Genomic DNA, 17,207 nt, shown 5'->3' on the forward strand with positions numbered 1-17,207 from the left:
CTGTGCCTGTTTAAGTTCACTCAAGACCATCCCAACTACCTCACACCAACCAAGACAATTCAATCTTTCCTCTCTCTCCTGTTACGTGAGCTCCTGGAAGAGAAATAAATACCTTCAGCGGCGTTTTTTAAGGAAAGGAGCCTTTTAACGCCTACTCCTGGGGAAGGGCTGCGCGACTTCCTCTTCGCTCTGGGTTAGGCGGACCGGGCTGGTCCCCTCAGGGCGGAGCGAGGCGGGGCTAGCGCCCGGGCATGCGGCGTTCGCCGCTGCGCCGCGGTCATGAGGCGTTGTGTGTAGAGTTTCCGCCCAGCGTTCGGCCCTGTGTGTGTGTGTGTGTGTGTGTGTGTGTGTGTGTGTGTGTGTGTGTGTGTGATGGTGGGTCTGAACTGAGTGCGCCTGAGGGGAGTAGGAGGAACCGTTGAGGAGCTCAGGATGCGATGGGGAACTGCTGGGCGCAGTGGTGCTCCGGCCTGTTCTACCGGACGGACGCCGGCCGGCTCCAGCGCGGCGGAGGGTAAGCAGCATCCCAGCAGCCCCGCTCCCTGCCCTCTCCGGGGCGGGGAGGTATTGAGGCCGTCTGGCCCCGCCTTCGAAGCGGCCGGTGTCGTGGCCGACCCGGATGGGAGAGGGGCGGAACCGTCGCTGCGGTATGCCGGACGGGTGAAATGGCGGGGGAAGGCGGCTCGGCTCCGTGCGGGTGTTTAGTAGTTGGCTGCGGGAACAGCCCTGCTCCTGTTCCTCTTGCCAGGTGTTTTTTTCCCGGAAGCAGCGTAAAGAGGTGTATGGGTCGGTTGCTGAAATCTATTCAGGCTGCTGTGGTTGTGGGAAGGTAGAAACCCCCAGCGTTTCCTGGAGTATGGTGCCTTGTTCCCTGTGAGTGAGGGGCTGAGCGGTACAGAAGCTCAGGAGCAGCCTGATTCCAACAAACTGGCTTTTATCTTGGAAATGTTGGTTTCCACGTTTTCTTCTGTGCAACCAGTTCGTGGAAGAGCAGTGTACAACAGGGGAAGGGCATGTTACCTGAAGAAGAACTTGGCTTTCTTCCATATAATAATCTGTATTCAACAGTTACAGATCCCTTACTTTTGCTAGTAACATAATAGCTCTAGGTAGACATGCAGAGCATTTTACCCATCACAAACTCACGACCTCTGCTTCCACACCACCTGCAGCAGGCAAATTCCATCTTCTGCTTGTCCTTCTAGGAGAACTTGTCAGAGTAAAGAGTGGAAGACCAGGACAAGTATGTGTGTGGATACCTGCCTGTGCTGGCAGAGCTCTGTAGCAGAGGGTATGTGAGCAGCTGAAATGAAACAGCCAGCACTTACCTGTCTCTTTCTTGTGCTGAGAAAAACAGGTAATTTTCAAGAGGTTCTTGTTTTGCAGGTGTTTTTTCCTGAGCCTCAACTCATGGATTTATGCCCTTTTTTTCTGCAGTCAGGGGTAGTGACTGTAAGTCTCTGGAAACATGTACTTACCCTTTAAATTATTGCTTTGATCTGAGTTAAAATATTGGTTGTAGGGTCTCCTTGGTCCTTTATTTCACCCCCAGTAACTTTTAACTGACCTAATAACAGACTGATGATCACTGGATAGGAGACAGAGTCCAAAAAGGCACAAGACTTCTGGTTGTAACAGCAAATTCAACATAGATGGTTATCTTTTAACCTTCTGTTTGCTCTAAAGTGACTATCACCTGTGTTTTTTGTTAGTTTTCCCCTTGTATTTTTTTTTTCTTATACTTTTGCAGTACTTTGTATCATTTGCTATTAAGTATTTTCCTCCTGCTGTGTGGTGGGAGGTGCAGGGAATTGTAGTAAAAACAGAATCATAAATACGTCTTGTAAATTTTCTGTTTGTTAGATTGCTGCCAAATTCTGCATATTTGGCTACTTGCCAAACAGCATCACATAACTGGGTACCTTATTGAGTTAATGGTGATCACTCAGGTTCCCCCCCCAAAAATAGTGCTTCATTATTTTTAGATGCTCCAAGATTTAAGTGTATGAAACAAACCATGAATGGAATGAAGTATAGAGTTTTTAAGAAGCCTTTCAGTATCCTGTAAGGTTATAAATCGCTTTTGCTTGGAATTGTGCTTAGAATCTTGGAGACTTGGGTATGAGTTGCTGCAGTGATTTTGGCATTCATGGAGAGCATGTGCAGAGAGAGGTGAAACACCAAAACCTTTTTTTTTAGTGTAGTGTAAGTTTAACCTCCTGTAAATGTACCAACTTCCAGCTGGTAATTTGTTTTAGGAAGTTTCCTTATGCTTCCGCTGAAATAGTTTTGCTCGAAGTACTACAAGCTGCAGCTGTAATTAGGAAGTAGGCCATGGCTAATTTGTCACTATATTCAACCATAAGTATTCCTCTTTACTCCTGGAGGAGTGTTTAAAAGAAAGGGGAGGAAAAAAAAAGAGGGAGAAAAGTAGCTATAATTTGTCTTTGTTTTTTTTTTGTTGTTTGCTTGTTTTGTTTAATTTGGTTATATATCTGGGTTATTTATTTACATTCTTATTTGGTTAGTTTGGGAGAAGGTATGTAGCAAAACTGAAACAATCCTTTTTGTCACTCGTGTGGAAAAAGTAAGTTTATCTCATGCCCTGGTTTTCATAGAGTAAAGGTTCATTTTTAGTGACTTTTTTCCCCACGTAATCTGTAAAAGCTGGTTCTTCTTTTCTTAAATAAAGTAACATGACTTTGTGTAAAAGGAGAATAAAGCAAGTGTGTATGGGGTGCTGCAACGCTAGTCTTATTAATAGCTCTAGCTCTTTGAAGACTGATCTGACAGTCTCTGTTGATCTGATGGCCTGTTAGCTAGATGGTTTTCTTTAGTTGCCATCAAACCTAAGAGCCTGTTTTAGAAGATAATGAAACAGGAGAGCTTAAAGGAGAATACTAAAAGCTGTATGCATTTTGACTGGTGACTGTTTTATTTCAACTGAATTTACTCAGCAGAGCTGTGCACTGTGAGATGTGCTGCTGTGCAGACGGAAAGAAAGGGTACGCAATGAGGAAGAAGTGGGTTGTGCAACAAGTTGCCAGGGGAGATGTACCCTAACTGACTTACAAAGAAAAATGTTCTAAGGATGGAAATGTGATGGAATTAAAATAATTCAGGCTTTGGCTGGGTGTTACTTTTAGTATAGTAGAAGCAGGTACTGGTTGAAGTATGGAACAGTCTTCAAGTATATAAGTGCCTGAGTTTATTCCTGATATCACTCAGTGCCTGCAACTGGAATCTGTTTTTTAAATGTGAGATGGATGTTGTACTGAAGCACTGGTTTGCATTTGAGTGTACTTTTGGGTGATGGCCAAACCTCTTTCGCTAGGCAAAAATGTATTTGGGTAACTTAATGCTGTATTGTTTTTCATAGAGGATGGCGTTAAGCTGAAGAACCAAGATGACTGACTCCCTGTAGAAAACTAGACTGAATAATTTTATGTAGTTGAAAAGCACTGTCTTGACCTCTTCATCATCACTTTTCTCTGAGGTTCAACCTCCTAGCTGTGCCAAGCTGTCAAAATAAAAAATATTGTTTGACATTCATGTTGTATGAGATGCTGTGCTAGTGCCACGGTGAGCAGTGGTGTTTTCAGAAATTGCCTGGAATAATGTTTTGTGAAGGGCAAAATGCATTAAAAGTAGTGCAGAGCATGCCAAGTGTCTATAATGTCAAGCTCAGCATCCTGATGAGGGGTTTCTCTTCACTTGAAGGCATTCATCTTCTCTCCAGTTCCACAGATGTTTTCATGCTTTGTCTTCTTTCTGCTGTGGTAGTGATGCAGAACCCGACCTAACAAGTAAATGTGTCTAATGCATGAAGATTTTATGCTTATTTCACATTTAACATATTTCAACTGCTATTTAAAATTATCAGGCTTATTTTCCTTCTGCTGTGAATTGAGGACTATTCTATAGTGTAACTGTAGATTTTTCTTTCCAGATCCAAGTATTTTAGAACTCATTCAACAGGAGAACACTTCACTATAGAGGTGAGTGCTTACATTTCTAGTGGTTGCAAAAAAAGCCAGTAGGAAGACCTGAATTCTAGCAGTGTCTTTAACCCTTTTTGCATTTTGTGTACTCTGAAATATTCTGGGTTATTCTAAACCGAACTGCTGGGTGGCAAGATAGTGGTTGTTACAGCACCTCAGAACATTAATACCTTATCTCACCCTAATCATTATTTGAAAGAAGAGAAGTATCTGTTATGATATCTTACTCAGCACTGGAGGATTCTAAAGTCTGCTTATTCCATTGCTGTGTAGGGACGGATTTTTCTTTTCTGTGTAAATGCAGGATATCTAGTTCTTCACTCCAGGATCATCAATCTGATCCTAGAAAAATCCACTTTGCTCACCACAAAGATCCTTTCTTGGCCATTGAATAGCACCCCTTTTTTGCCAAGGGTAGTATGAGGTTAACTTGTTTGAGACTCTCAGAATAACCTGGTTTACTTTCTCTGAGTGTTCCTTACAGTCTAAAATTCCTGGACTGTTCAGATTACCCCTGTTACTAAGAACAAAATCTGTTTTAGTGTCCAACTTCCCGGAGTGAGAGAGGGTTTCTGTGGCAGAAATATGATAGGAAAAAGAAAGTTTTGTCCTCTTCCCAAACTGTTATTCATAGTCAGTCTACAGCTATTAGTTAATGTACAGATCAAACAAGAAGTCTTGCTGTAGGAATTGACTTCTGTGTTTGGTGTATTGACTATGTGTAATATTACTGTACTGAAAATAGTACAGTGAATTTCTGTTTGTTTTCATGTGATAGTTCAAGTTAGCTGTTTTTAGAGTACTGCGTTGAAAGTAATTGTCTTCTGTAAATTAAATACATCTTGAAACACTTTTGGATAAGCAGCACAGTTGATATGTGAGATAGAGGTTGTGTGTGCTACACTTCTTATATTTTCTACATTATTAAACTGAGTGGGAGCTGTACTGTTGTGGTTTCAACAAAGTCAGCCATAAATAATGCAGTTGCTCTCTCACTCCCCCTCCCCTTTTTGCCCTCCCCCTGCTCCCAGAGGGATGGGAAGGAGAATCAAAAGAATGCAACTCCCAGGGGTTGAGATAAGAACAGTTTAGTAACTAAGGTATAACACAAATCACTACTGCTATCACCAATAATAATAATGATAAGGGAAATAACAAGGGAAGAGAATACAACACCTCACTACCCGCTGACCGATAACTCGCCCCTCCAGCCCGACCAAGCACCAACCAATACCTAGTCCAGCCCCGCAGTCCTGGCCCTTCCGGGTAACTCTATTACATCCTGGGCATGACATGCTGTGGTATTGAATACCTCTTTGGCTAATTTGGGTCAGGTGTCCTGTCTCTGCTTCCTCCTGGCTTCCCCTCCTCCCTGGCAAAGCATGAGGCTCAGAAAGTCCTTGGCCAGACCAAACATTTGAGCAGTAACTAAAAACATCGGTGCTGTCAGCACCGTTCCCAGGCCGAAAGTCAAAATGCAGCTCCACACCAGCTACTAAGAAGGAGAAAAATGACTGCTACTGCTGAACCCAGGACATGTACCATGCCTTCCCCTGCTTGTATTATCATGCTTCGGCTACACAGAGTTATTGGCAATCTTACAAGCTAATGAGATTTCATTTTTATCAGGACCCTCAGGTAAGTTGTAAAAACATGAGTGTGTTTTAATTTTGACTTTTCTCCTTTTAGGCAAATGTAAGCTTTAGGAAAAGGAACATTGGTAAGAAGATAGGTCCTACTCTGAAAGCAATACTGCAGATAAAGTAGGGACTTCCATAAATGCTGTTACAGTCCCTGGAGTATCACTGGAGCAGTGCTTTTACAAGACAGATTAAATACATAGTTGTATTTGCAGTATGTGTTTAGTGACTTGTCGCATTGAATAGTAAAGATTGTTTACTGTTTTCTCTCTGCAGTTTGAGAACCTGGTGGAAAGTGATGAGGTAGGTACCTAGATGATATTGTGAAACCTGCTAGTACAACCCTCAGAAGTGGTTCCAAGAGCTGTATTTTCCTTCCACTTTATGTGATGCTGTAACTTAAATCACAAGGAGTTGTTTTTTTTTAATTCTGAGTTTTGCTTGCTCTAGTAATAAGTATTAAACGCTTTGGGAGAAATTAAGACCTAAGAGAAGAGAAAACTCATTCGGGGCAGTATGGGAAGTAACCCCTTTGGGAAGAGAGCATTATGAAGGCAAAAAGAAAAGAAGGGGGTGGGGGTGTGGAAACATAGAGGGCGGAGGGAAAGACTTGATAGTTTGCTTCTGGTGTAACTCCTGTTTAAGACTCAGCAAATACTCTCTCTGAGAACAGAAACAGACCAGGGTTGCTTTGCTAAGGAAAGTTGTGGGTGTCTTTGCAGTTCTTGTGGTTATGGGTAAACTGTACTTCAGAAAAATAGAAGTTGGCCTTTAAGCTTTATACATTTAATACAGCTTGATAACAGGTGGGACATACACCTCATTTGCAACACCCTGCTTTGTATTTTAAAACATGAGGCCTGATAGTTTATAAACAATTGGAATATTTATTATCAGTTGGAGGAACCTGTTTTACTGAGCCATTTCAGCTGATGGCACAGAAGTTTGTTTTTGTTTTTTTTTTTTCCAATTCCAAATTAAAGGAGAGGATTTGTCTGCTTCCTCTTCCCTGCCAACCACCTTCCCCTCCAACTACAAAACCAATATATAGGATAAACTGATTTCATACTAGGGTTTTTCCTATCTTGAAATTGATTGATGTGATTCTCATAAACTCAGACTTTTCTCTTTTTGTAACAGGGAGAAAGCCCAGGAAATAGTCACAGGTAAGACTTTGAGCTTCCAGACCTCTCTTTCCCACTGCTCTCCTGCTGTGACTATTAAATTTTTAACAGTTCCTGTCAAACCTCTTCTGTCTTTAGTTGTCAGATACATGGAAAGGATGGATGTCAAGCTAACCTCGATGCTTAACCCTGTCAGAACAGTTCAAATGATAATCCATCGTGCAAAAGCTGTACGAGACAGTTAAAACAGTATATTGCAAAGAGAATCTTGTTCCCAGAGTCTTTTTACAAGTTAAATGGGTGTTAGTGATACAGCTCCAGCGAATTTTCTGTGACTGTTTTAATACTGACATAAGCAGCAGGGACTTGAGGTCTGCACTACAGGAAACCTCTGCAGGGTATGCTTTATTGGGCAACTTGCAGATGTTTTGTGGTGTTTGAGAGCTCCCAATTTTTGCTGTCAGTGATCCCAAAGAAGTGATGTAGCAAGCCTTGTAATTTATAATACTGCTTTTGCAGTCTTGTTTGTTAGATGCATAAAAGCAGACATAAAATAGAGAACAGATGAAAGGGGAACAATTTATAATTGGAGGAACCAAAACAAGCAAGAAAAAAGTGACATTTACACTGCAGTGATGTTAACCTATTCCATTAGTTCTGTTAGTGAACAGTGCTTTGTAAATATGCTTTCTATAAAGATACAAAAGGTCCTTTTCTGAGAGTAAGGAGAGACAGCATTGTCTTGAGTAAACTGGAATTTTGGAGCTCTCTTCTCATGAGGAGCAGGCCAGAAACACAACTTGTTGAATTTGCATTAGAGGACCAGTCAAGAAGGACTTGCGTATGTTTAATTGTGACTTGCAGTTATCATACATAAATAATTGATAGAGTCTCTGTTTCTCCCATGCATTTAGACCTCTGACTGAGGAGGAAATTGCTGACTTGAAAGACAGACATTATGACTTCATTGCTGAGAAGCAGAGAGTTGTTGATATGAAGCTTCAGGCAGAGGTAAGCGGTTGCAATGACATGGTGTGGAGATTTTCTCTTTAAAACTAGCTAAAATCAATCATGAGCACAAGGAGAGTCCATTGACATGAATGAAAAGATGGGGTTTTGTTCATCAGTTGGTATTTTGTGGTCTACAAGATGCACAACTAAGTTTGCATCAGAGATGGCTGCTTTTTAATAGCCTCTTGGCTGAAAAATTGTATAGACTGGTGCTACAATTGACATCTGTTAAATTTGAACTTTTTTAGGAAAGAACAAATGGGGAGTATATTTGGTTCAACTTGTGCTCGTTTTTTCCCAGAGCATTTCTTAAGGAAAAGAAACCATAATTTGTAATTTTGTTTTAGTGATATAGTAATTAATGGAATATAATGTGGAATACAATATAGAAATTGAGAATGACTTTTTAGTAAAGGACCAATGAAATATGCAACTGAAAAGATATGTCTTGCACTACAGTTCCTAGTGAAATGCAGTGTGCATTTCCAACAGTTGCTAGTCATGATGTTTATTCAATAGGGTAATGTTTAGTTATCTGAATTTCTTGGAATGGTTGGTGAGGGGAAAGCTGTTAGATTCAGCTAATGAAGAAAAATGTTTTAGTTATGGTCTATTTTCCTTCATTTTTATTTTCTAGTAGCACTTTTGTTTTATTGATCTTATGGCTTTATTGATAGGAAGATAGATAGGTTCTGCTTTTGTTAACCATTACTATTCTGTTCATATACAGTTAGCCTTAGAAGAGGAGAAGTTAAGACTAGAAGAGGAGGCTTTATATGCTGCACAGCGTGAAGCAGCCAGGGCAGCAAAGCAGAAAAAGCTTTTGGAGGTGAGGGGAAACAGACCCCAATGTATACCAGAGCTTCTTTTTCTGTTTCTATGTATGCAGACTTTCCTAATACTCTTTACATCTCAGAAATGTAATGGGGAAATTGCTTTGGCTCGTATATTCCAGTAGAAAAAGAAATGCACTCTTTGAAAGTGCAGCTGAAAATTATCGTGGTTGTTTGAAATGGCTTATGTGGCTGAGTATAGATTTTGAATGAGATAATGATTTTAATGTATAATTAGCTTAACGGACTTCTTGCATTGTGTAGAAGTTACTAACTTTAATGTGATCTGTGATAATTTCTAGTTAAACACTCTGAAATTAAGCATACATTGTGACATGATTTAGGCATGTAAAATATACTTTATATATTTGTGCACTTAATTATTCCTTTTCTCTGTGGTTTGTGGTAACATGAAGATAAGTGCTTCCAAGGCATCTGTGAATTTACTGCTGGCCCTGCTTGGAGCTTACCTCCTGGGGCCCCTTCCCCTCTCCCTGCATCACTTCTCTCATTTTGTGATTTGTATGTGTAGTAGGCAAAGTCTGGTAATGGCTTAAATAGTCTTTATTTAATGTGTCTGTGCCTACTTTCACATGTCTGGTGTTCCCACTTTTGGAGCTTGGTCAAGTAAAATGAAAGCCCACATCACGTTTTCCTGTTTCTTTGAAAGCATGCTGTTTAGATGGTTTTCATGTTGCAGTTCAGTTAGGTATTATCAGTGCATTTAATATTTGTTGCTGTATTACTCACCTATCAAAGTATGTGCTCTGACATGAATTTCAGATTGCCAGTAATGTGTATGAGAAAGAATGTTTTCACTTTGTAGAGTGTGTTTGGCTGCAGTTGTAGGAGACAGCCTGCTACATGTTATGTGTTAAATTAGAAGTAAATTTTCCAAAATTCAGGTTTAGACCAATTGTAAAAGTCTGTGGTCTGCAATAGGTATTGGGGAGATCTGTAACCTTCATGTATTGTCAATATTCAAAAGAGAGTGAAAATTGTTGTTCCAAGGCTGATAGTGATGACTCAGATTTCATCTAATATTTATGTTGCAAGTATAGGTCTCATTTCACATTTCTCTTTCCAGCCTCTTATTGTTTGGTAGGGGAGGGCTGATTCTTTGTGACCTTTTCCTTGTCTGCCTTTCTTTGTGGTTGTTTTGTGTGGGTTTTGTTTGTTTGTCAGGTTTTTGTTTCATTTTGTTTTTTTTGGAGGGGATTGTTGTTGGTTTTTTTTTTTTTTTGCTCTGTTGTTTTGTTGTTTTTTTTTGGGGGGGGTGTCATTTTTGTTTGGGTTTTTTTCTTTGTTTAAAAAATTTTTTTTGATCTGTATACACCTATTCTAGTCAGGACCTAAGATTAAATGCGTTATAGAGATTTTAATTTCCTCCTCTTCTAAAATTAGTACCACTTACTTCCTTTGGAAACAGCCCATACAGATTTCCAAGGAAGCATTTTTGTGGAGATTGGCATCAAACATTTAATCTTTCTAAATAAACTAGAAACTTTTTTTTGAATGCGTAACTCCAGCCTTTGCTGTTTGTAGGCAGCAGCCTTTTACATGAGAGAATGGCTTTTTCATTAGAAATGTGGTAGCCCTTTAAAACTAATTTGGCTTGTTGATGTTGCCCTGCTAAATGTCAGGGTTTGAAGCAGTGGAGAACTCTAATATGCATGTATCCTGGACCTCACATTGGTAGATATTTATATGTGACCTGGCAGAACAGATAATTGAAATTAGTTATTATGTGGGTATATGAGTCTTAAAAGAAAATTGTTGTGTATGCCAGTAACCGACTTTTACAGCTTGTGACTATGTTGGTGCCAAATTCATGTCCCTTTCTCCCTGCATACTTAAGTCTTCTCGCCTCTAATTACCATTACATGATACTTCTGCTTCTTCTGCACTTCCCATTGCCTTACTGGTTTCCATCTGCTTATTCTGATACTCTTTATTTAAATACCCAAGATGGAAAAGTGTTCCAAGAAATGAAGCCATCAGCATTCGGGATTGAAAAGTACTCAATCTAGTGCAGTTATCTTGCAAGACAATTTACCCAATGAAGTTCAAGTCAACATTAAACATTCTGATTTATTTACCTCTGCTTTCCTTTTGTTGGGACAGATCCATTAAATTTGAGAATAGTTTTTTTCAGAAGGCTAATAGCTAGATACATCAGACCTGGCTGTAAAACTAGCTTATTCATTTTTAGCTTAGTCTTTGACACAATCAGTGAACAATTACTACTTCATAACTGATTCACCTTGAATCACAGAGTTGATGCGCTCAGTTTTTATGCTCCCACTTTTCTCAAGGCAGGGGAAAGAAACTTAAGAGACCTCAAAATGTTTAAACCCTAAAACTTAAGCAGAACTCTACTTCCATGACATCTGTTGTTTCTCCTGTAACTGCAAAGTAAATGCATTTATGGCTTCTGTCTTGCATTTTTTGTTCTGGTTTTGCCTATGGATACTATGAAAGCTTTCTACCTTAAGAGTGTAGAGGTAGTAATACTTTTGGCTCAGCAAGGGAACAAAGCTTTTATTAATATAGATGAAGCACTTGGTGAGGATACAGGCAGCTGGAGGAGCTGGTGGTATTGATTTTTACAGAGATAAAAGGACCTGTAGGAAATGTTTCTTTTAAAATGATAGGCTGACTGTTCGTGGGCACAGAGCAAAAGGAATCAAACATAACCCAGGTGCTGAAAATACCCATTGGTTAAGAAGAGAAGGCTAGAGGACAGATATAGTCAAAAATGAGGTGGTGTTCACAGGCTGCTAGCCAAATTAATGCAGATTTTGTTGGTTTTTTTTTATGGTGCATGAAATAGGTAAAATGTTGAGAGCTCTGTTCAGCAAGCTATCTGCTTTTAAATCTGAGCTATAAAAACAATACTACTTCAGTCCCTTCAATATCCTAAAATTTGATCTTCACTTGAAAGTCGGTTTTTTCCCGGGTCATACTGAAACTCCTCCAGGGCCAGGGCACTGCTCCCTCTAATATCTCAGATAAAGCAACACTTATCTGAGTGTTATCTACATTACTCTGAGTGATTTCATTCAGCTTTTTCAACTGTTTTTTCTTGTTTTGATAGCAACGTAGACAGCAAAGGATAACCCAGAGAGCACATGCTATTAATAATGGAGAATATCAGAGGTAAGTTGTAAAGTTTTATTCATGATAATAGAGAGCTGTGACTGTTTTTACTCCTGTTCCTCATTTCCCCCGACCAGAAAAAGAAAAACTCACTGCATTTTTCAAACCTTACACATTTCTAAGTCAGAATTGGTTTCATTCTTTGCAGTTCTCTTCATACCAAGTAGTTGCCGAATTCAAATTAGTTACCATTAATCTGCAAAATAGAGGGTAGCTTGCATTCATTCTGGTTTTCACTGTAATTATTAGACTGACGCATACAAAATTGAACTCACTCCCAGCTAGTTACACATGCACACCCAATCAGTGGTTTACAGCAAAAATGTGTTTATATGTGTAATTTTTGGCTAATATAAAAATACCTTTATTATTCAGAACCCTGTTTGAAATGGCCAATAATAATACACACTAATCAAATGGGGAATTGGTTTATCTAGTCTGCCTGTTATTTCATTAATACTATAAATTTAATGCTCTTCACTCCCACCTTCTGTGTTGGGGGGGGGGGGGGGGGGGGAGGGAAGGGAGAGGGGAGAGAAAAGCAAAAGTAATCTGAAGAAATTTACAGTTGAATGGTATCTGAGTTTAGAAAAGACCCTGAAATCAGACAACTGTTTTTGGATGGAAGAGAACGGGGTAGGAGGGATTTTTGGTTATGGAAGTATGTTTAGAAAATGAGCTGTAAAAACCGAGGTTTTATGGTGTGGGAGGAACAATACAGATTTTAGGAATGAAAGACTACAAGTAGCAGGATTTGAATTCATTAGTTAAAAAAGGGAACTGAAAATTAAGGAGGCATTCTCTAAAGTGACAAAGATTGAGAGGAAGTGCAGTTTTGTGACAGAAGTGAATTTTTAACTGAAAATGCTACTGAAAATTGAGCAGGAGCTCAGGAAGGGAGACAATGTGATGAGTAGGAATGGGAAAAGCATAAAGATTTAGTTAAATGTGTATGTGCTTTGTAGCATAGAACTGGGAGGGAGGGCATGTTGATTAATGTATTTTATAGCCTCCTGAGAGGCTATAAAAAAATAAAATATGTGCATTGTATTTGCAGCTCAGTGGCAGAGGAAGGCCTCGATTCTTTCTTAAGAAATACAAAATTCCAGTATGACACTTTTCGCAGTAGTAGTAAGTCTTCCTTTTATTTTTATGAGTGTCTTTAAGTGATTGAGGAGCACAGAATGCTCTTTCTTTTCCTAGATAAATATAATAACTTATTTTTATACCACATGTATATAAAATGTGTATACATGTATCTATTAAAAAAAAAATTGATAGAACCTTTTCCTCTAATCCCTGGTGCTTCAGGTTTTCGAAACTCGGCATTTGTAACTTGTACTACAGCCACTGCAGCTCCCAAAGGCAAGTTAAGTAAGCAAACAAGTCCTGTGCATGGATTTTATTTTACTAAGGTTTTCCAACTGGCTCCATGGAGGCAACATCAATGCAGTGAACTTATCTTGTAAAGCCCAGCTGTGTATTAAAGATGCCAATGTGTGTGTGTAGCTTTTTTAACAATCTCTCGGCAAAATAAGTGGAATCATACTAATTGGTGGTTTTTTTTTCCTAATGAAGTGAGAGGATTCAGCTGACTATATTTAAAAATTCCACTAACTATTTAGAGGAAAATGACTTTATACACTTGGATCCATGTCTTGATGACAGTACATGATAGTCACTAAGCAATTGTAGGACTGATGTTAGTTACTTCTTGGGAAACAGTGTGTGCAGTTTGAGGTTTTTTGGAGGGAAAGGTTGATTTGTTTGTTTGGATTTTTTGTTTTGTGGGGTTTTTTGTTTGGTTGGTTTGGTTTTTTGATTTTTGTCTTTACACAAGCTTACCCAATTTCTCTATAGTTCTAGTTAGTCTTGCTTAATGTCCTCGTGCAATATCTTAGTAATGTTGACTATTAAAAAGTTACTGTAGACACTTTGAAGTGATGGATGAAGTGTTTTTTCAAGTGTTCCTGAGCTTTAAAGGCCACAAGGCACAAAACCTCCTTTCTTTGAGAGTTGTTTTACATATTGAACCTCAAATTCAAGTATGTATATGAATTAAAAATAGTTTATTTGGTTTTGTTTTTTTTTGTTTGTTTGTTTTGCTTTGGGGGTGGGGGGTTGTTGTGGGTTGTTTTTTTTTTTTATCTAGGACTTTCATCTGATGCTACAGTGCTTACACCCAACACGGAGAGCAGTTGTGACTTAATGACCAAAACCAAATCAGTGAGTGGAAATGATGACAGCACTTCATTAGATTTAGAGTGGGAAGATGAAGAAGGTATTTCTTCTGCTCTTGAGTTTCATTCTGAACCTCCAAGTTAAAAATGCTAATAGTGTTAAACTATGTTGATTGTAAATGTTGTTTTTGAAAGGGAAGGTGATTTAAAACTTAATTCTGATGGAACTTGTCAAGTGCGTAATGATTAAACTGTAGATTATTTTTACATAGGAAATTTATTATTTTGAAGAATTCCTAATAAATTAATCCATTTCTTTGAATCCTTCAATGTCTTTTCCTGCATTTTGTAGAATGGACTTGTAAACTCACACCAGCCATAACAGTAAAGAAATGCTGCCCTCTTGTGAGCCAGTAGTAGTAGGAACAGCTTGTTCCTTGTCTTACAATGTGTAAGTTGGTCAGAAGCGCCAAAACCCGCCTAAAACAGAGAACAACATGACTGTATAGTTGCATTTCTGATTCCTAGTAGCTTGTGCTTTACAAAGGGGAGTAATTTTAATAGGTCATTGTGGCAGCAGTGCATCCCTTCACTCTAGTAACCTCTGATCTTGAGCAGAACAGGGGTAAGATAATGTAAGGAAGACTGCTTGAGAACATAACTGGTTTTCATGGCTGCAAAGGAAGGAATGTTCATCTGAAAGAAATACAAGCCAGTGTTGCAAGGGCTTTGTGTCGTTTTTAGGACATTCTTAGTAGATCTGGACCAACTTAAGTGTATTAAAACGATCTCCCTAAAGGGGCTGACTGCTTGCTCAGTTACTGTGTGTGCTGTCAAAATCTACTGTGGAGGCTGAACAACTTAAAAAGTAGAGGGGTGTGGGGTTTAGTGTGAGCTGGGGTGTTAATTTATGGTCTCATTTTTGCTGTTAGTAGACAAAGTCATAGGGGAGCTGAATGCAAAGTAGAGAAGAACCAGTGCTTTTCGATAGTATTATCCTTGAAAAACCCAACCACTAAGAACAGTACAAAAAGATGACATTGCTTGACAGAAAAGTTGCCAGGTTAGGAGCTTTCTAACAGGGAAACAATGTCCTTCATGAATTACACACTTCTGAGACAGGAGTTGTTTTCATTCTCTGGTGTCATGTACCGATACCAAACAAGGAACTTGTAATACTGATGTTGTATTGGTATTTTTGGCAGAGTATCCTCAGATAGACAACAGCTTCAGTGAGCCATTGGTACCAGAGGAAAAACTAAATTGAAAATAGCTATGTTTTAAGAGAACCATGAAACCATAACATAAAATCTATCATTTGGTGTCTGATGAAGGGAAAAATTTTCCTCATACTTTTTCCCTGTGGCTTACCCACTGCAAGAGTTCTGTGTTTCACTTGCAATATGAAGTTTTTAATTATAATTAATTAGTTAGCTAGTTACTCCACATTTAAAGGGGAGTTTACTTAGGAATGTATGAGAACAGCAAATAAGAGGATCATCATAAATCCTCCTCTTTTTTGCTTCCAGTGGTTTGGGTTTTGGTACACCATGACTAAAGTCAATAATTACTGACAAATAGCATCTCTGATGTGCTTGTGCAGTTTTCAACCAATCTTTTGCCTTATTTTTTGTGAAATTGAATATACTTTTTCAGACAAACTGAAGAGCTTTCCTAGACAAATATACCCAATATTCCTCTAGAGTTTAGTTGCTGTTTAAAATGTTTCATGTGATGATGTTTTATCTGTTTGTCAGTTACAGCAGTATTACAGGTTTCTGCAGACATTAAGCTTTTCTGGAAATGGCATGGTACCAAAGATCTTCTAATATTTACATACCTATAATATGGGGCAGCAGGTCGTTTAAATACGAGAGAGAAATACTGCCAGGGAGATGTTCTGTTGTGTTGTCTGGGTTCATTAGAACTCTAAAGCAACATCAGTGGCTGTGTTCATTTGGGCTAAAACTGACTGCAAACTATGGATTTAATATGAACACTACCACCAGAAAAAATATGCTGATGCTCAGGAGTGAAATTATCAGGGTTTGGGTTTCTAAAGGATTCTTACTGTTTCTTCTAACGCTCTAAGGCAAACGTAAAGGTACTTCCTTCAAAATGATGTCTTTCTCATAAACACTTCTTAACTCACAGGCATGAACAGGATGATTCCAATGAGAGAACGCTCCAAAACAGAAGAAGATATACTCTGGGCAGCACTGAAATTCAATAACAAGAAGAAAGGAAGTAATCCAGCTTCAGCCTCTGACGATTCCAATGGATTAGAGTGGGAGAATGACTTTGTTAGTGCTGAAATGGATGATAATGGCAATTCTGAATATGCCGGATTTGTAAATCCTGTGTTAGAGTTGTCTGTATCAGATGTAAAGACATCTGTTTCTGATTGTCAAGACAGGTAGTGAAACTGCAAGGCCCTTATCTGTGAACAAATGCTGGGAAGTGGAATAGAATGTACAAACCCAATTCACTCTTTTGAATGTGGTTCCCTTTTTCTTCCCAATTGAGTGGCAAGGAGTGGGAATGACTTGCTATCTGAATTAATTCAGAATTAAGTGCAATTTCATCATCTACCTTCTAAACTTTTATGAAAACTGGGATGATTCTCTTGTGTATATTTCTGGATACCTGGATTTAATATAAAATTGTCTGCACTAATTTAAGCTTCATAGCTTGGCATATCTATATTTTAAGTAGCCTTACCCCCCTACACCCTGGATGTCGTTTATGCCAATTTTGTTTCTAAAAGTCATTAGTAGCCTGACATCTAAGAAATGGACTTACATTAATTTAATGAATACTCGAATATAGAAGAGGAATTTTAAAATTTTATTTCCAACATGTGCTTTTGGACTTGTTCTTTAGCTATTGAGAGAGTGTGCTTAGCCAGCTGCAAAACAAATATCCCTTGGGATAAATGGCAGGTTTTCCCCATTTAGCTTACAGTCTTTCTAGCCTTATGTTGTCATTCTCATTTATTTCATTTTTTTTTTATTACTTTAAGCACAGTTAACCTCAATAAACATAATATAAATCATTGGGTTAGGTTAGGTAAGATACTGTCTTGTATAGTATAGTATGCCAGACTTAGTAAGTGTGTGCTAGATAGAAAAATTACTATAAAAAAATCTATATGCATCGAACAGGAAACTTCAACCCATATCTAGTGGAGAACTAGGAGGACCAAATCCTTGATTTTCCCCCTCTTCCTGCCCCCCCCCCCGCCCCGAAAAGATCAACA

At 38.9% G+C, this 17,207-nt stretch overlaps 1 protein-coding gene across 2 annotated transcripts; it reads left to right on the forward strand.

Moving 5' to 3' along the window:
* Positions 1–358: 358 nt before the first annotated feature.
* On the forward strand, positions 359–16,675 carry AP1AR (adaptor related protein complex 1 associated regulatory protein). 2 transcript variants are annotated; one of them, XM_062620841.1, is made up of 10 exons: positions 359–514; positions 3,950–3,998; positions 5,918–5,944; positions 6,782–6,807; positions 7,680–7,776; positions 8,507–8,605; positions 11,707–11,768; positions 12,826–12,899; positions 13,921–14,049; positions 16,103–16,675. In XM_062620841.1, the coding sequence occupies exons 1-10, from the start codon at positions 438–440 to the stop codon at positions 16,366–16,368; spliced, it is 906 nt and encodes a 301-aa protein (XP_062476825.1). In that variant the 5' UTR covers positions 359–437; the 3' UTR covers positions 16,369–16,675. The 2 variants fall into 2 exon arrangements, with proteins under 2 accessions (XP_062476825.1, XP_062476826.1); XM_062620842.1 differs by lacking the exon at positions 8,507–8,605.
* The last annotated feature ends 532 nt before the right edge of the window (positions 16,676–17,207 follow it).

The sequence above is a fragment of the Pezoporus occidentalis genome, unplaced genomic scaffold (assembly GCF_034315485.1).
Source record: "Pezoporus occidentalis ecotype Australia unplaced genomic scaffold, CSIRO_AGI_Poc_V1 ctg224, whole genome shotgun sequence".
Taxonomy (NCBI): Eukaryota; Metazoa; Chordata; class Aves; order Psittaciformes; family Psittacidae; genus Pezoporus; species Pezoporus occidentalis.